The sequence below is a fragment of the Leishmania donovani genome, chromosome 34 (genome assembly GCF_000227135.1).
Source record: "Leishmania donovani BPK282A1 complete genome, chromosome 34".
Lineage (NCBI taxonomy): Eukaryota > Euglenozoa > Kinetoplastea > Trypanosomatida > Trypanosomatidae > Leishmania > Leishmania donovani.
Genome location: NC_018261.1, coordinates 615,793 through 634,631, shown reverse-complemented (window position 1 = coordinate 634,631; position 18,839 = coordinate 615,793). Strand labels below are relative to the sequence as shown.

The following is an 18,839-nucleotide window of genomic DNA, read 5'->3' as shown; positions in this document are numbered from 1 at the left end:
TCCAACCGAGAAAAAAAGGAACGAGACAGTGCCAGTGCTGTGTGTCGGTGCACCCCCCACCACCACCAAAAAAAAAGAAAGGTAGTTTTCTCAACACCCATCAGCAAACTGGCGAGACGAGGAACTGCATTGTAGAAACCCGAACATAGAGAGAGAGTCACACGAGTCTGTTTGCGGGTAGAGGCACATTTTCGAGTGCGAGCGCGTCCCGCATGCGCGCCGATCGTCGTTGAAGGCGCCGCCGTATTCGTTCTCGCACTTGCTCGCGCTTTCTCTCCTTCCATCCGCGCGTGCGTGGCAGCAGAGTCCCCTTCTTTTCTGTTCCGCTCCTCTTCTGTCTTCCCCACAGGGTGCTCCCTCCCTCTCTGTCTGTAACTGTCTGTCCCCTCGATTCAAGCAGGCGCTGATTTCGCAAGGAACGTCTTTGTCGTGTGCGAGTCTTGTCTGGGTGTGCCTGTTTGGTGTGTGGGTCACTACCTCATTGCTTTTCTTCTTTTGTTTGGGGCGTTTGTCTCGCTTCTGGAAGTGATCGGAGTCTGTCCCCCAGCCACCCTCATCAAACACGGCACGCGCACCTTTTCTTCTTTTTTTTCTCCGAGGTGGAGGCTCAATCTTGGTCCCTTCTTCCCTCTTCTCCCCTCTTTCACTCTGGCCCGCCTCGTTCTCTGGACCCGCATACAGACCACAAAAGGGGGAAGCGGAGGCAACAACAACAAAAAAAAAGGAAACCAGAAAGCCAACAGGATTGACGCGCACCCTCCTGAGCGACGACGCAGAGACGCACGCGTATATTTGTCGACACAGAGGCATTCGGTGCAGTGGACACTCGACTACGCTCACATGAAACAAAACCGATACGGAAACGAAGCCAAACGAGATCCACAAGAGTAGCTATTTACGTGTAGAAGAAATATATATGTTTATGTGTGTACGCGGGCCCCCTATTTGTTGGCGCTCTTCTCCTTGCGTCTGTGCTCCTCTTGTTTGGTGCGTGTACACCCCTTGTCCTTCGTCTTCATTTCTTCTTGCCGTTGGTGCGGTCTCTGATCTCTTCTCGCGGGACGGTAGGCCGAGCACGCCACTCCAGTGAAGCCGACGTGCTTGTTGCTGCTCCCACCCACCCATCCCTTTCTCTTTTTTGATTTTCTGCATCTTTTTCGACGACCTTCCTCCCTCAACCTTCACCACCCCTGACTCTCTCCTTGTTTTTCCCATTCGTTTTTGGTTCCTTGCACTCTTTTTTAGGGGTGTGTGTTGGGTGGGCGGGTGCCAACTTCCCTCCTTTCTGTTTAGCCTCGTCTTTACCGCACAGCTGCTCCTGAGTTTCCCCTTGACCTAGCGTTTTTTGTGACTCTGGTGGACTGGGTGCGTGCGCTTTAGTGCTCGTGTGCTGTCATCCATCTTTCCCGCCCTTCCTCCTCATCTTCATTGCTTATCAACGTTCTCGTCACCGGTGGCCTCGTCGACCGTGCAGCACAGCCGCTTTTGTTGAAACTTTCGTCTGGCGTGTGTTTGTTTGTTTGTTTCACTCACCTCTCCCACCAACCCCCTCCCCAAACCTCACTAGCACTCACGAGAGCGACCAGATCCCTTTCTTGACCAATCTGCTTTCTGTTTTTTTTTTCGTTTCGTCCAGCCTCTGTCCCGCGGTGTCCTATTCTTTGTTGTTTTCGCTTTTGAGATTGTGTGTGTGTGTGTGCAGGTATGTGTATCTGTGCGCGTGTGTGTGCCTCTCCGCTATTTCTTCTTCGTTCTCCATTGTTTCTGTGGCGGTGCCGGTAAGTCCGATTCATTTCTCTCGTATTCGACTGTCGAGTGCCGTTTGACTTCACTCTCCGCACACACGCACACACACACACGCACCATCTCAACTTCTCTTTTCCTTATTTTCTCGCGTGTTCCTGATATCCCCCTCTCCTCTTTGTGGTTGTTGCTCGGTGCAGGTACGTGTGTGTGTGTTTTTTCCCATTCTCTATTACACTTTTGCGTGCGGTGGGCAAAAGCTGCGGGTTCGCCCACGTTTTTCTTTTGTTTCTTACCTTCCTTTTCTGTCTCACACACACCGTCCCCCTTTCTCTTTCCCTTTTTATTTTGTGGTTTTGATTCACTCGTGCTCTTCCTGCGGTTGTTCTCTCTCTCTTGTAAACTGTGCTGATGATCAGCACTGATCGATAGCAAGGTTTATCTTGCCGTTTGCTTGCTTGTGTGCTTCATTGTCGCTGTGGGTGCTTCTGCTTGTGGGTGCTTGTGGGTGTGCGCGCGGCTTTCTATCCGAAGACACAACGTCAAGAGAATTGAGAGGGCAACTCAAGACGTTACATTTTCCGCTATCTGTTTCTTCGTCTTGCTGTTGTTCTGATTATTATCTCTTTTCGCCCTTGTCTACCTTCACACGCTCGTCATCTTGTTTTCTTGTTGTGTCCTTGTGCGGTCACGCGTGTACCCCTATTAGCACAATCTGTTTTGCGGCGCTTTTCAGGCATTCTTTTTCCTATTGTGCGCAGCACCTTCGTCGACGAAGTCCTTTGCCTTGTCGCCTCTTCCCTCGGCCCTCAATGGAGCCCGAAAAGTGTGAAGCCTCCGCAGCCGCGGCAGCTGGGTCAGAGACGCCACCACAGGCGCATACCATCCGCGACCCCATCGACCCTCGGCAGGAGCTGGTGAGCCCCTCGTCTAACAACGACTCATACTATCACAGCCTGCGGGCAGAGGATCAGAGCCGCGGCGTTTTGAGCTCGTTGCCCTCATCGGCCAACGCATCCGCTTCAACATACGGACCAGGGCAGGCCGACTTTGGCGTCTCAAAGGGACACACAGCGGCGTTTCAGCAACCGCAGGGTCGCGCCGAACATACCGTGAAAGGCAGCTTTAACCACGCCAACCCTAAGGCTCCGCAGCAGCGCATGCAAGGCTCCACGCCACTGACCCCACCCCCGCCAACGTCTACGGTGAAGACAGTCAACTGCATCTACACCCCGCTCCACCTCGACTCGCAGCTCCTCGCATCCCCATGGCCAGGATACGGGTGGCCAGCAGTACACGCACCATCACCCACACGCGCGGGAGGGGCTTCGGCCGCAGTACCGCTAGCCTCATACTGGAACGCCAACTCGAGCCCGATGCCCTACCCATCGGGATCGCCGACGGCCTACAACAGCGGCTGCCGTATCATTTCACCCTCTATACAGTCTCTTCGGTTAGTGCCGCCACACCAGCAGCATGGCAATGACGGCGCCTCGCCGGCGCAGCTGAGCTTTTCGAACTTGGGTCACGATAACAGCTTCCTTGCGGCATCCTCGTCCTTCGCTTCCCCTTCGAGTCTTGGAGTCGTGCATTCCACCATCCTCGACGCACCGCTACAAGTTTCGCTCATGCCGCCGCCGTACCGCGGAGACCGGCCGCTCTTCAGCTTCGGCAACTCCATTATGCAGTCAGCCCCCTTCACCCACACGTTGCCGACGTCGACCTCGCGCGGTCGCTCCATCTACCTTGATGCAATGATGGAGCTGGCGCACCACAAGAGCGAGGTGGACAACCCGCTCGCCGCTGTGGGCAGCGGTGCTTCTTACGGGCACGACACGAACCCACTCAGAGGCAGCGGTATCACCTCCTCGTTCGGGGATGTGGCGGCCGCTGGCGGGCCATCTGACGCGCATCTGTGCAGCTTCGCTGTTTCGGCCTCGAGCGAAGATGTCTCTGTCAGCAACACAGAGATCCTGGTCGGCATGGGAAACGTGGACTGGCGGCGTCTCGAGCGGCCTTCGCCGGGGAACTCGTCTTTGGTGGATCAGGTGACCGCACGGTCAGGCATCCAGCGAACGGGATCGCTTGGCAGCCACGCAAACACTCTCGATAATGAGAGCGACGGTATCGATTTCGGTGACGAGGGAGAGGATGGCACAGAGAAGGCCCGGCAGAGTTTCAACAGAACACCCGAGGCACTGGCTTCCACGGGGCGGGGCACGCAAGCTGCGGTCGCCGTTGCCACCGCTGCGGACCTGGGACAGGCGGCTTCGCAGACCTTTGGGGAGGCAAGCTTGCCGGCGCCGCTCGAACACACCGCGCACCCTGACGGGGCAAAGGGCAAGGAAGGTGGCTTCTCATTGCCAGCGTCTGCACTCGCTTGCAGTGACGGTTCTGGCACGATGGCTGCGGCCGCTTCGGTCACGGCGCTGTCCCGGGGCAGAGCGTGCGAGATCGCCACGCCACTTGTGAACCTGCCCCTCCGCCCAAGTATTGGACCGACGTCCCCTGCAAGCGCTTCGGCTGTTGCAACAGCGGGCCGTGCCATTTACGATCTCCATCTCTTCACGCCGTCGCCCGTTGATCAAGGCGTGCACGTGTTTGGCACCATGCGCGACAGCGCCACTCGCAACAGCCCCTCAGAGCAGAGCACCTCCACCCTGAGCCTCATCCCCGCTGTCGGGGTGTGGCAGGCCTCGCCGGCGATCATGTCGGCGTGGCACTCCTCGAATCTCACGCCGACGACGGCGCTTAGCACAGCGCACGCACTGCGCGACTTGCTAGAGATGCTCCGCCTGCTTCAGAGCGACATCGAAAACGTAGGCAATCAACTCTCTGTGTACGAGCAGATGGTGCGTCGTTGGATCAGAAACACACTGAGTATGCTGCTGCTACTAACTACGGAGCTGGAGCACAGCGTCGCCCTTGCAGTAATGGAGGTGCCGGAGGGCGCGGCGGATCAGGCGGCCGCGTACACGCGACTGCAAGTAGACATTGCCGCAGCCGCCGCGTCGTGTAATGAGCCGCTGCACGCGACCATTGATGCCGTAAAGCGGGAGCAAGCGAACCTGGAGCCGGTGCTGCTGACGACCATGCTCGCACGGGGTGCTATCGTGTCGCTTCTGCAATTTTTGGAAAGGCCCTACGTGACTGCCAGGGCGCAGAGCGGCGCAACCACCGCTACAACAAGGATGTTGAATGGAATGTGCGCGCCGTCAAAGCAGTGCGGCGGTCGGGGTCCTTATGGCCCGGCGGCCCCGGCCGTGACGCCGCTGACGCCAGAGCGCATCGAGGAGCTGATGGACAATAAAATCCTGCAGGAAGAGCTAAACATCAACTGGCCGCAATTCAGGTCGTCATACAACCGCCAGGTTCTGCGCTACCTCTGTCTACGCGTGCTCTACGTCGCTCTGAGCAGGGACGACAGCAGTGTCGGTGACGTCGCTACAGAACAGCAGGGCTGCTGCACCACCACCGACGCAGACGCACCTGCCACTGCGTCCACCGCTCTGGAGACGGTTGTGTCGGCGTGGGTGGAAGGGCAGGTGCTTCAGTGGACCGCGCAGCAGCCCGCCATCACCCTGCAGCACCGTCATGCAACCCCCACCGACTCCAAGCTCGACGATGCCGACGGGGCGGCCGTTCGCGAAGGTCTGTGCGGGGAGCTCCCGTCCTTCGAGCGCATTGCAGAGGTCTTCAGCGTCTTTGGCGAGAGTGAGGGCTGGCGGTGGTGGTACAACCTGCTGGGCGACGCCATGTCGTGCAACTTGCACGTGCGCGATAGCAGGCGCATCTACGATTACGTCGAGAAGCAGCTCATGGACTCGCCGGCGGCGCCAGCCGTGGCGGTGCGGACTGCGTTGTCGCTCCACGAGGTAAAGGCGAAGGAAGTGGAAGTGGAACTCGAGAAGGTTGAGTGTAGGCTATCGGCTATGGAGGAAAGCGGCAAGGCGCAACGCGTCAACATCCTGCAGCACATTCTGCGCCGCATCTTTGTTCTCAGCTTGGTCTCCTCGGTGCAGCGGACGCTTGGCAAGGACACGCCCGTATCGGGGGCACAGCTTGCCACGTACGTGCAGCTGCAGCGCAAGTCGCTGGAGGATGTGGAGGCGCAGCTGAGCGCGCATCATACAGAGTGCACTGTTCACTCCAAGCACATCCGCACGTTTGTGTCGCTCTTCCCCGATACTGCGAGTGCCGCACAGGCGCCAACCCAGTCGAGACAGTGGGCGCTCAGCAAGAGCGCTGCCATGAGTGGCATGCGTACGCACACGAATCAACCGCAACACGGCCCTTTTTCGCGCTCATCGCCGGATCTGCAGGCAGATGATACTCCCCTCCAGTGGAACTGTCCGACCGTCGCGTCACTCGCGGTGCTGCTCGCCCGCCCGAGGCCTGACAGTGACGCTATGCACCGCCGCGAAGGCTTCCCTGCAGCGACGGCGGCGGACGCGAACACGGAGGGCAGCGAAGAGGATCGCACGCGCGCTGCAGCGGCATTGGCTCGCGATGTCGCAACGCGGTTGGTGGCGACAGTGCAAAGCCTCTGTGCACTCCTGCAGTCTGACGTAGATGTCACGGAGTCGCACCAGGCGTACTGCGCCTCGCCGGCAAAGATGTCTGCGCCGTCGACGCGGGCGCTTCGCCGCCTGCAAGCTTCCCTTTCCGAAGCCAATCATTGCATTCGAGTGTGCATAACATCTCTGCACACTGTCGACTGAGGCCTGAAGGTGTGGCAGACAGAAGGAAGGCGGACCCCACGCCGGTGGCGGCATGTCATTCGTACGCGAATGTGGGTGTTGCTCACAGAGAGAGAGTCTCTCTCTCTGCTAGTTTTGCCCCGCCCCACCTAACTCCAAGGAGCTTCCCACCAACCCACACCCACACACGCCCGCTCTCCTCCCCTTTTTCCACCTTTTCGTCTTATCTGTGTTTCTTTTCTCATTTTCTTTGTGTGGGCCGTTAAACGTTGACGAACGCCAGTGCCCACTCGCGTGGCTGCCAGCGTCTGTTGTGGGTCGCTATCCTACTTGATGGAGGCCTTTGGTGTCTTTCCCTCTCTGATTGGTCTCTCTTCCCCCCTCCAGTCTTTCCTTCCTCGCTTGCTCCTCCCTCTCCATCTCCCTCTCCTTGTGTCTTGCGCGCTGTTCTCATTATTCGCTCTCCTTTTCTTTGTGTGTGTGTGTGTGTGTGTGTGCGTGATGGTGATGATGGACTGATCGAGGCCGTCGTATTGCTCACAGTAGCGAACTCCCGCCCGCGAAACAAGTACAGGGACAAAGCGAAGACATCTAGTTATATATATATTGTGAAAAGTTGAATAGAGATGGGATGAGAGGCATGATATCAGCCCCCTGTCGCCGCCGCCGCTGCTGCTGTTGTGATGTTCATAGACGTTGAACGACTGTTGTCCTCTCATGTATGTGGAGGCAAAACATGCGAGGAGAAATGTCGGGCGGCGTGTCCTTATACCCTTTTCTTCGCCCCCCCTCCCCTCCCAAAGCCCCGCTCCGCTATCTTCTGCGCTTTTTCTGTGCCATGACGATGTCTACACCCGGCACCCGAATCGTTTTCTCAAAGGGCATGAGCAATGGTTGCTGCTTCTCTCCCTGATGTCTCTCCTAAAGGCTTCTTACATCTCTTCTCCCTCTCTCTGTCTGTGTATGTGTGTGTGTGTGTGTCTGGGGTCGCACCTGCGCCGACGTCGATGGCGGGCACAAGCGTCACGCACGTAGATTACAAGCGAAACAATAACAAACGAGCAGCATGCGTTAACGTGTATGCCGTCAATGTTCAGAGCTCATCGCCCCGCCGGCCCTAGCTGCGGTCGCTTGAGCGGCCCGTCTTCGTCGTCCGAAAGCTCGCGCAGAGCCGTTAAACCGGAGGGGCAACCCAAGCGAGGCCGCAGTCCGTGTGAGGATGAAGTGGCCTTCAAGACGTTGCAAGCTCACAAGCTGGACGCGCAAAGTCGACTCCGGCAGCAAATCGAGGTATTGTCTGGACTCGAGAGTAATGTGTTGGATTTCTACTACACCCACATGGTGCGGTTTGAGCCGCTGCTTGAACTCGCATCTCAGGTATCTCCATCCGCGGCGATGGTGCCAGCCGCGGCCAGGGATGCCGTATTAGGAGGAGAGTTCGCAGAGCTTTTTCCTGAATTGAAAAGCACCACCACTCTCACCGACACGTGTGATGAAAGCGCCACATTATCGACACGCGAGCCCGCGCCGAGTCCACCGGCTACGGTGCCGGCCAAAACGCGCTACTATTACGACAGCGCACTCATGCGACTGTACCGCGAGGCCGCCTTTCAAGAAAAGAACCTGGCGCATCGGTACGCCTGTGAAAAGGCTCGGGTAGCAGCGACTGAGCTGTCTGTGCAGCACGACATTATTGACGGCTCTCTCGCCGAACAGCTCCGCACAGAACATGAGGAGCAGCAAGCACTCAGCAAACTGATCGGCTCCCTTGCAGAGGTGACGGCGCAAAGCGCGGCACACCAGCAGTCATTGCAGGCGACAGATGAGCGCATCAGGGAGATCGAGAAGGCCAGAGAGGCCTGTCTCGCTCGCAAGACAGTACTTGAGGCAAAGAAGCAGGAGCAGATGGATAGCGTGGAGCACATCAAAGAGGAGGTGGTTGCGTTTCGCCGTTGCGTCGAGGCCGCCGCCCGCGAGCTGGAGAGGCGGAGGCTGATCAACCGCAGTCTAGAGGACGAGATTGGGAGGAGACGAGCCGCGCTGAAGCGACGCAAGAAGGAGTGACTCCGTGAGCTTGGCTAATATGTCTCTCTTTCACTACTGCGCCGCTCTTATTCGGCGAGTTTTTGGTGTCCTTTTCTTTTCTCGTGTGTGAGGAGGAATTATACTTCTACGATGGCCTGCGGGGCGTCGCAGCGCTTCGCTTTCCTGAAGCCAACTGCCTGCACGCATACACGCGTTCACATGGGGACGTGTTGCAGCGATATTTTTGTTCGGCCTGTTTGTCCTTCGCGCGTGTGCATTCGCCAGTGTCCGCAGCTGCCACAACGAGGTCGCACTTTTCTTTTGGAAGGATACCATGTCACCTTCCCGACGATGCCTCCGAAGCATGTGAGGTGCGTGTGTGTGGGGGGGGGGGGTATGTGTGTGGGTGAGTGGGTATGGGTGTTGAGCCCTCTTTTCGTTTGTGTTCTTTCTGTTAGATGCCTTCATGCTTTACTACACACAATATGCGCTATACATGCATATAGGCGCAGCATCGTACAGCCAAGTAACATCAGCTACGAAAGCGGCCAAAGGTAGTCTGCGCGCTGCGTCACTTGTGCGCTTGAAGGCATTTAGCGTGTGCACGCCGACTTTCTAGTCGGCTTGCATCTTCATCGCGTGAGGGTGCCGAAGATGTTCCTGTGTGCCACTCCATCCTGCGAGTGGTTCAAGATGCCGCGCCTGTGCTCACGGTGCCTTTGCTTCGCAGCCGCGCGCATACTTCGAGAGCCGCAGCGCTCATCGCCTCTCTTGCACCTTGTATCGGCATACTTGTCAAGTCCCTCCTCTTTCTCTTCCCGCCACTCAACGTACACGGCTGCGCTGCACCATCACCACCGCGTGGCTATTGTTGCCCTCACATGCGTACGTCTGCATGTGCGGGTGGTGGCTTTTGACGCCTCTCGATGCAGTAACTCTACGGATTATTTCTTAGTTGTTGTAGTCGCAGGTGCGTGGTGACGACTCATATTAGAGTCAAAAGACACACAAACGCAAAAAAGGGAAGGAGCACCGACTTGTCTATGCATGTCTGCGTATCGGTGGGGTAGGAGTGCGCCAGTAATATCCGCCACATACAAACACACGAACATACATAGACGCACACTGAAAAGTAGGTGCGTGCAAATACTCTCAATACGATAGTAGCGCGCCCGGCAGAGGCAGCGACGCTAGACTGATCGTTGAGAAAGAGAAACAGAAGACTCACCACCTACACGTGTGAGTCGTTCCACGGTCAGCGTGGCTATATCTATTTAATATAGTTCGTGGGCGAAGTGCGTGGAGTGGGGAAGGGCGTTGTTCCGTAGTTGTGGCGCTGCTGTCGTCTCAACTTCAAAAGTCTCAAAGCTCTGCAGGTACGGAAGCCGGCATTGTGCGCGCGCGTGCTTGCGTGCGTCTTTTCTGCTTGCTGTTGTTTTCAGACCCGGTGAGGGCGCTAGCGGCTGCGTCTTGGCTCTCCCTCTCCAGCTGCTTTGGGTGTTGGCCACTTTCCTTCTTCACCCCACCCCACGCCCTGCCCCATCCGTTTCGTCTTGTTTGTCGCTTGTTTTCTTCTTACGTATCTCTCCATCTATTTTTTTTTCGTGTATGTGTGTGTGGGGGGGGGGGGGTATCTCGTCTTTTAACGTGGCTCCATCGGATAACGTTCTGTTCCGTGCAATCTCAGCCTCTCAGCATCTCTATTCCCTCCCGTTTTCTGCGAATCTGCGCCGGCGTCATCTCTGCCGTTACAGTGGAAGGCAGCTGTGTGGCGGCGCTAGCGGCCACTGATTGCTGTGAGACATGTTTGGAGTTTCCGACAAGGCGCCGCAGCCAGCGCAGGCCAGCGCTGCTACATCATTTGGCTTTGCGGGCGCTGAGGCATCAGCCCTAGCTGCAGCTAGCGGCAACACAGGAACGGTGGTGACGGCGGCTCGACCGTCGGGAATATCTAGTGCGCCGTCAGGACCCCTGCTGCGGCCACAGCCAGTGACGAGCAGCTCACCGCCAGTGTCAGGCGGGTTCGGAGTCGGGAAGCCATCTGTCGCTGCTGGAGGTCCCGGTAATGCTTCAGCTGCGGCCGCGCCTGCGTCAGCGCCGACAACCACGGCGCCACCGGCTATCCCACCGTATATGGCGCTCCTCGCTAAGGTCTGCAGAGACGGAGTGGTCAGCGATGCCTTCACCCACGAGATCAAGGAGCGCTTCAGCGCTCCAATGGAGGTGACCGTAGCACCACCGGCTGCCGCACTGGGCCCCGCAACAGCGCCAGCTATAGTGCCTCAGGCAATTACAACAGCTCTGCAAACAGGCGCGCAGTGGCAGGCGACCGTGGCGCCGCAATCCACGCTCGCTGGCGTTTCCATCATTAGCGCTGCCCCAGCTGCGGCGGCCAGCGCGGCCTACTCGACCTTGGCGCGCGCAGGCGAGCCCAAGCAGCAGCAAGAGCGACGGCGTCTGCAGGTGGAGCAAGCCTCAGAGTTCCTGCAGACGCTGCTGCTGTGCGACAGCGGCTACAACAATAGCGAAGCCCCTCCGGTGGGCAACCCAGCCTCGTCACAGTGGACAGAGAGCGTGGAGGAGGTGAAGGGCTTGCACGCGGCGGTGGCGGCGGTGGCGGTGTCTGCCGCAAGCAATCTCATCTCCTTCCTAAAAACGAGCATCACGGCGAACAGCCAGGCCAGCGATAGCGAGGCATCGTCGTCCAGTCTCTTCATTGACAACCGGCGTAAGCGGTCAGACAAGAGTCTGCTGCTGCTCGCCGCGCAGTGCCTGTACGTCTTGTCGCGTCACTTTCAGTTGACGACGAGTGTGGTGAAGGAGGCGCTGGACCTGATGGATGCGCTGTACGTGCTCCTGAAGAACTCGTTGCAGAACCGAGTCACGCCGCTGTCAGCCTTCCGCGACAACGTCGACACGTGCTGCCTCAACACCCTCATCTGGCTATGCGTCTTTTCCATAGTGAACATGGTCGCCGTGTGGAAGAAGCTGCGCTCCTCCACAGGAGAGCTGCGTCTGAATGAGCTGATTCAATCCAGTGTAGCCGTATCCATTGAGGCCACTGTCTCGGCGCTGCGCGGCAAGCTCCGTGAGAGTGTGCAGCCGCCGAACACTGGCGCTGGCGGAGGTCTCCACGGCGGCGCGCTGACGGATGCCCACCGCGGCGGTGGAGGAGAACGGCTGCTTGGAGGCAGTGGTGGCAGTCGGGCCGCCTCGTCCGCTTCAGCGGCCGTGTACACGTGGCAGGTTCTCGTCGACAGCTATCTGAGCGTATTGGCCTTGGCAGAAGGCTGCCTCCTCCGCGCCAAAGGGAGTGAGCAAGGCTACGACAAGGCTCTGGACGCCTTCCTCGGCGCCCGCATGGCATCGCTGTCATCGCCTCACGCGGCCGCGACCCCTGCAAGCGTTGCGGTTCATCGCGGCAAGGTTACGAAGCGTATGGTGGAGCTGGCACCGGTTCCCCGCACCCTGTCCATCCCTCTTGGTCTTCTCTATATTGCTCCGTACGAGATGATGTCCTATCTCTTTGATGAGATGTTGCCGCTGCTCCGGCATCTCTCGGAGCTGGAAGTCGCCACACACCGGCGCTATTGCGAGCAGCTCGAGGAGCTTCCACGCCTGCCCTCGTTCGTGCGCGGCGGCAGCGCCGTGAACCGTGGCGGAAGCGTGGCGGCGCTGGAGGCGTACTACGGCTACCAGCAGCGCGGCGCAGTGCAGCACAGCCGCCCAGAGGAGACGAACGGCGAGGAAGCGTGGCTGCTGAAGGTGACACGTACCGGGGCTGCTGGTGAGGTGGTCGGGGAGCCGTTCACGTCCGAGATGGCCCACCTGCTCGAGGCACTCGCGATTTGCCTGCAGCACCTGCCACCAGAGGTGCTGAACCCTGACCTAGACTCCGACTGTGCGGCGACCTTCTTCATCTTCAAGAATTTTGTGAAGCACATGCGGCAAGTCTTCGCCACGCAGCGCAGCAACGCGTCCTCGGCCGCCGTGGGCACCGGCGGTGGCGACAGCAGCGGCGCGATCGGCGGCTTCGGCGCCGTGTGGGAGAACTACACGCTGAAGTTGATGACCAAGTTTCTAGAGGTGATGGCGATGATCGGCCGAAACCCGCAGTACACGCAGCGAGTTGTCGTGCTCCTCACGGATGCGCAGACAGAGTGTGGCGAGATGCAGTGGCACAGCTTGGTGAGTCAGGCGCTCGAGTGCGCTGGCTTGAACAGTGGCGTGATTGGCGCCTCCGGGGCGGTGGGGAGCGACGGCGGCGCAGCTTCAGTCACGGCGTTGGCAGCGGCGGCGCAGAAGTCCTCTGGCGGGTCTGCGACGAGTGGCGCCGCCGATGGTGACGACATGTACGCGTTGTTGTCGACAGTGCCAGGCGTGAACGGGGTGCCGCGCGCGTTGCACCGGCAGTTCACCCGCGCCTACGCGCGCAAGTGTCAGCGCCACTACATCGCCAGCTTTTTTCTGCTGCTGCGCCAGCTGTTTGGCCATCCTACGCTGCGGCCCATCGTAAGCGCTCACATGAACCTCGCGCTCGCCCTGGCGTTCCTCTCGGCACCGCAGCAAAGTCAGGTGATGCTGGGCAGCACACTGTCACTCATCTCGGCCCTCATCACGAATGCGGCAGACGCGCAGCTCGTCTGGTCATTTCTGGAGCAGCGCCGCCTGTTGCAGCAGTCGTCGGTGTGCACACAGCAGCGTACGCACGCAGGCGGCGGTAGCGCCAGCCCCGCCGTGTACGACCGCTTCACCGCGTCGTCGTCCGCGTCCGCCACCGGACAACGCGAGCCGGCGGTACATGAGGAGGCGCTTTCCATCATCGGGCACTGCCAGTGCGAATGCACGCAAGGCACCTACGACATCACCATTGGCTTCCTCAACCTTGCCACGGCTCTGTTCCAGCACGACCAGCCGTCCATGGCGGCGCTGCCGGTGTACAACACAGTCACACACTTCATCTCGCATGAAATGCTGCGCGGCGTTCTGAAACGCATGTTTGCGCGGCCGCATGAGCGGTACACGGTGATGGCGCTGGCGTCTGCGGCGCTGCGGCAGGCGCTGCTCGTGCGCTTTCGGAGCAGCGAGAGCGCGCGCACGGCGGTGCTGCCTTTCGCCACCATCATGGCCATCAACAAGGCCCCGACAGACGTGGTGGGCGAGGTGCTGAAGTTAATTCTTGACGCAAGCGATGCGCCGTACGAGCTGCTCAGTCACCACCGCGCTGCCGTGCGCCAGGCAATGCGGCTGCTCATCACGGCGATCCAGGCAGCGCGAGAACAAAAGATTGAGCTTCTACTGTTTGACAACCGCACAACTCTCAACACTGATCTCGCCGTGCGCGTGCTGGGCATGTGCTCTCTGCACGACACCCTCATGACGAAGACCACCCTGCAGCTCTTAGTGTTGTTCCCTTTTGATACGGCCAACCAGGCGGCGCATTACTGGGCCGGGCTCACTCACAAGTACGCCGCAGTCCTGGACTCCTTTGCACAGCTCCTGCATCCGCTGAACACTGCGCCAGTGGTGGTGCAGGCGCCGCCAGAGCTGGCGCAGCTCGACTTTGAACCGTCAGAGCTCGTCCCCGGGTGGTCTGCCGCGCTGCTTACGGAGACCAAGTCGCTTCTGCTTGACCTTCTCATGCAGCACGCAGACGTGACGGAGCCGTCTCTGACCGCGTGGATGGGCGGCTTTTATGGTGAGGAGCTCTCTCGCCGCGACCGGTGGGGACAGCCATCCGTCTCCGCAGCCGCGCAGGCGGCATCCGCGCATGGCGGCGCGGCAGACGGGGACGGCACCGCCGGCGAGCCTCGGTGGTGGCGCACCACCCTCCTCACCTCCGTCGTTGAGGGTGCCTGCGACTGCGAGGTTGAGCACGCGCATCCGGCACTGGCCGTCAAGTACGTGAAGCTGCTTTACCTCCTGCGAGCCAACCGCCTCTACGGCTCCCTTGTCATTCGTCCGTTTCTGGAGTCGGTCTGCCAGACACTGTTCCTGCGACTGCAGCACTACCGAGCCAGTCAGTGCACCCCGGTCGCACTCAGCAAGTACGCTTACGTGCTCAAACTCCTGGCACTGGAGGCGTGCTACACGTATCGTACAGCCCCAGAGAGCCTCCGGCTTGCGCAAAACACGACCATCACGTCCATCGCGGTCGAGGTGCTGCTGTCGCTCCTCCACCCCTTTGGCAGCGGCAGCGGCGCCTTGGCGGGAGGGGGCGCCGCCGCGCCGAGCGACTGTGAATACACCGCCATGGAGGACAGCGGTGTTCGCAGTCTCCACGAGGTAGACGGCTACAACAGCGACACACATGCGAGCGCACCGTCCAAAAGGGACGCAGACGAGGGCAAGGAGCGTCAGTGGAACGGGGATGTGGCAGTCATGTCTCGCGACGCCGCCGTTGACATTACGAGTTGGCTGCCACAGGCGCTCCAAGTGCTTCCGACTTTCCCAGAGAAGCTGCCCGCCGTCGCTGGAGGGCTGAGCCACCTGGTGCCCGCTGCGACAGACGGCGTCGTGCAGTATGACATGACGAGCCTTTATAGCGCAATCCAGGCGGAGCAGGCGCGCGCAAACAAGCCACCCATGACCATGTCTGAGCTGCGCGACCGGCTGCGCCCTTTCATTGCCGCGAACGACTGTTTTTTCTCCTACGCGGCAGGCGTAAGCTTTGTGGAGGGCTGGTGCCAGCTGGTGAGTGTGTCGTGCTCTGTCGTGAAGGGCCTGTCGGTGTCACGACTGCGCTCGTTTGCCTTGTGCATTCTACGAGGGCTGGACGCCACGACGCGGCTTACCGCAGCAGCCCAGGAGCAAGTGGCGGTTCGCTTGTGCCACTGCCTGTCCACCGTCATGGCACACCTCCGGCAGACGGTCTGTGCGTCGGTGGCGCTGTCGCTCACGGTGCCGCAGAACGCAGAAGCGGAGGCGGCCTTGTACAACCAGTGCAGCGGGGACTATCCTGGAGTGCAGGGAAGCGGCTGTGCACCGCTTGATGCGGCACGCGCGACGTCGTATCTACACGGCAGGTATGAGCGTCGCACCGTACCACGCGTGTCAGCTCAGCCCATGACGGTCACGACAGTGCCCGCCCATGGCCGTGGCGGGGAGGGAGAGGTCATAATCGGGAAGCGCCGGCCGCGCGACGAGAGCCGCCACGTCACGCGTCAACATTGGAGTGGTCAAGGTGGAGCGATGCGAGGAAACGCGAGTGTCGGTATCGGCAAGCCGTTCGCCACCCACGCGGGCGAGCTCACTAACTTCTTTAGCGCCGCAAACCGTTCGCAGCTGGCGCAGGCGCTGCTGCAGCAGCGCGGAGCAGAGCGCAGCGGTGCAGAGTCTGCTTCGGTGGCGGGTGAGCAGAGTACCACGCGCGCGTCTTGGAGTAGGTCGGGGGTGGCTGATGCAACCTTGCTGTTGGAGCCGTTGGTGCGCGCGCTTGTGCATTGGGGAACTCGCATCGCGACGATACGGGCAGAGTTGTACCTCAGTCTTCTGTGCCTCGCCGAGACACCCGGTGTCAACCTTGACGACGTGGCTGTGTGGCGTTTTCAGAGGGCGCTGCTTGACGTGGTGTGCACAGACATCTTTAGCAGCAGCGGCTCGAGCGCCGGCGGACGCGGTGAGAGCTGCCGCAGTGAGAGCACGGTCGCCGTGCAGAGACACAATGGCCTCAACGGCGCTGCGCCGGCGAACGGCAGCGACAGCGGCGCAGCCGCACTCCCGTTGCAGGCGCAGCAGGCGGTGGCGCTGCTGGTTGCACTGCTGCAGGCCTCCGCACCGATTCGCGACGAGTTCTGCAACCCGGACGCCGGAAGCGGTGATGGGCTCGGCAAGTGGGCGTTGCGGTGCGCAACGGCGCTTCTCCAGAGCGCCGACCATGCAGTGTGTAACTTCTTTGCCAGCAACGGCGCGCAAGTGGGCGCACTGCTGTGGCACCTACGCAGCGCCTTTGACGTCGTCTCCGTCATCTCCCTCAGTCACAGCTCGCAGGTGCTGCACAGCGGCCTGCTCCACTCGTGCCTCTCGATGCGGGCATGGCAGTACAGTACGCTGGTGGTGTTGGGCTACTCTCAGGCGAATCCCTCCTTCGACGGGGTCCCGAGCAGGTCGCTCGTGGAGCAGAACAAGGAGGTGCTGCAGCACCTTCTGCTGGGTGTGGTGCGGTGGGTGAACCTGCTCCTCTCCTCCCTCGGCGACGCGGCGACGCTCTTGTACGACGTGCAAAAGTTCATCCGTGAGAACCGGCAGCTGATTGACCACGTCTTCATCGCTCCGGCGGCCGTCAGCAGCACCATCGCTGGATCGGCGCGTCTCAGCGCGTCGCACCTGAAGCTGTGCGCGGAGCTATCTGACTGCCTGCGCGCCCTCTCCTGCTCTGTGCTGGCGGTGGACTGCCGCAGTCTCGTTGATGGCATGGCGCTGGCCGAGTTGCTGAGTATGCTGAGCAGCGACGACGTGTGGCGCCGCGGTCCGACAGAGCTGTACGGCTTCGCAGACGTCGACAGCGGGGAGGGCGGCTTGGGTGGTGCCGCTGGAGGCGCATCCGTGGCCTCGCCAGCCGCGGCAGGAGCAGCGGTCCCAGATCGAAACGACGACAACGGCAGAGAGGATGTGAAGGGTGTTCTGGCAAAGTTGGCCGCGACGACTGGCACCGCCGCAGCGCACGCCGTCTCCGCGGCCGAACGCGGGCGCGATGTCGTGGCGCTGACGGTGCGCAATCTTGCCCATCTGTTGCTTAACACCGAGTACGGACAGCGCAGCAGCGAGGATGTCGGCGTCTTCATCCCCTACGCCGACAGCACGCCGATGCTCCGCCACTCTGCTGAGAAGCGGCAACTCGTCGCGAAAATCGTCCGTCACGTCGCTCAGTCCCTAGTGCAGACAAGCACTTCAGAGGTGCGAGAGTTCCGCCTTGAGTGCTACCTGTACGCGCTGCACGCCATGGTCTGCCTGCTGCACTCCTTTGTCCTTCCCATGACACCCGCAGGGCCATCGCAGAAGCAGTCGTCGTACCCCACCAGCCTGCCGGAAGATTTTGTGCGCTATCTATCCGAGCTCCCGCTCGGCGAGTTCGCCGACACCCTTCGGCAGGCACAAGAAGCCGTCTATCAGCTGCGCGAATTCAACACCGACTACCGTGGCGGGCTTCGCGCGAGTCGGGTGGCCGCAAACGCCTGGGTCATTGGTGCCTCCTCTGCTGGGCCGCACACGCTCAGCAACAGCGCGCTCGTTGCCAATGCCAGCGGCGCTGCCAGCACCGCAGATCAGAGAGCGGCCGTGTCGTCTACACCTTCCAACGCGCCATCCTCTCCGCCGGCAACAGTACATGGTGGGGGCGGCATCTCCGACGCCTTCAACATGCCATCGACGCCGGGATTGTTGCCTGCAGCTGATGGTCGCTTGGGCGGGCGCGACATTGAGACGGGGCCGCAGTCCTCAGCTGCGGCGGAGCTCGCCCCGGCGTCGTCTGCTCGGCACAAGTCGCATTCCGGCGGCCCGCTTTCCTCGACCGCGGCAAGTCACAGTGGAGAAACTGGACAGGACCCGAACACGACGGTGGCGTTCGACCTCGATGGGTCCTCTTCCCGTCCCCCGCATGCGCAGGGACAGAATGACGCGAGTGCTCGTCCCGGTGCGGCGTCGGCTGCGAGCAACATCCAGGCTCCCCTACTGCCCGCCATGGCAGATGGGGCGAAGCTCGACCCGGACGTTACACTCTGGGAGCTGCTGCCGGAGCGCGGTGGCGCATATGAGGGTGAATGGACCCGGCTGTACGACTCGGCTACGGCGCACGATGTCCGGGGCACGGTCGTGGGCGGTGGCATGGACTCTGTTGGCATACACAGTGCGCCACTGCAGTGGAAGGACGTGCTGAACGTCGAAAACGAAGTGCGGCAGGTGAAGATCGCGATCGCCAACGCGCTTCGGGCAACGACTGGGGCAATGAGTATCGTGCGAAAGCACGCGTAGAGGGCGTGTCTCACCCGTGGCGATACCGTAGGTAGGGGAGGATCATCTGTGTATGTGCATATGTGTGTGTGTGTGTGTGTGGGTTTGGTCTTTGTATGGTGAAGATTACCCTACGCCGCCATGGTATGTGCTTTATGGCTTGGCATGCTGAATACCCTACTTCGCTTTCCGTCAGCCAAGGCTGGGCGGCCGCTATTGGGGATCCCGGCGGTTGGACGCAAACGAGCAGTGCGGGCAGAGAGCCAAGGACGGCAGCGGAATGTCCCCTCACCCACCCACCCCGGGCCCTCTCCCCCTCGCGGAGCGTTACTTTGTTTCGTATATCTATATGTGTGTGTTTGTGTGTTATATCAGTATTGTTGTCGCGGCAGTGGGGGTGGTTGGCCGCTCTCTTTCTCTCTC

General features: G+C 60.3%; 3 protein-coding genes across 3 annotated transcripts; all 3 read left to right on the top strand.

Moving 5' to 3' along the window:
• Nucleotides 1-2,555: 2,555 nt before the first annotated feature.
• On the top strand, nt 2,556-6,464 carry LDBPK_341490 (hypothetical protein, unknown function; the record flags this gene model as incomplete). Its single annotated transcript, XM_003864263.1, has 1 exon — nt 2,556-6,464. One exon carries the CDS (start codon nt 2,556-2,558, stop codon nt 6,462-6,464), a length of 3,909 nt encoding a protein of 1,302 aa, XP_003864311.1.
• Nucleotides 6,465-7,532: 1,068 nt separating this feature from the next.
• Nucleotides 7,533-8,507, top strand: LDBPK_341480 (hypothetical protein, conserved; the record flags this gene model as incomplete). Its single annotated transcript, XM_003864262.1, has 1 exon — nt 7,533-8,507. The coding sequence occupies one exon, from the start codon at nt 7,533-7,535 to the stop codon at nt 8,505-8,507; it is 975 nt and encodes a 324-aa protein (XP_003864310.1).
• Nucleotides 8,508-10,601: 2,094 nt separating this feature from the next.
• Nucleotides 10,602-18,437, top strand: LDBPK_341470 (hypothetical protein, conserved; the record flags this gene model as incomplete). Its single annotated transcript, XM_003864261.1, has 1 exon — nt 10,602-18,437. One exon carries the CDS (start codon nt 10,602-10,604, stop codon nt 18,435-18,437), a length of 7,836 nt encoding a protein of 2,611 aa, XP_003864309.1.
• Nucleotides 18,438-18,839: the final 402 nt, after the last annotated feature.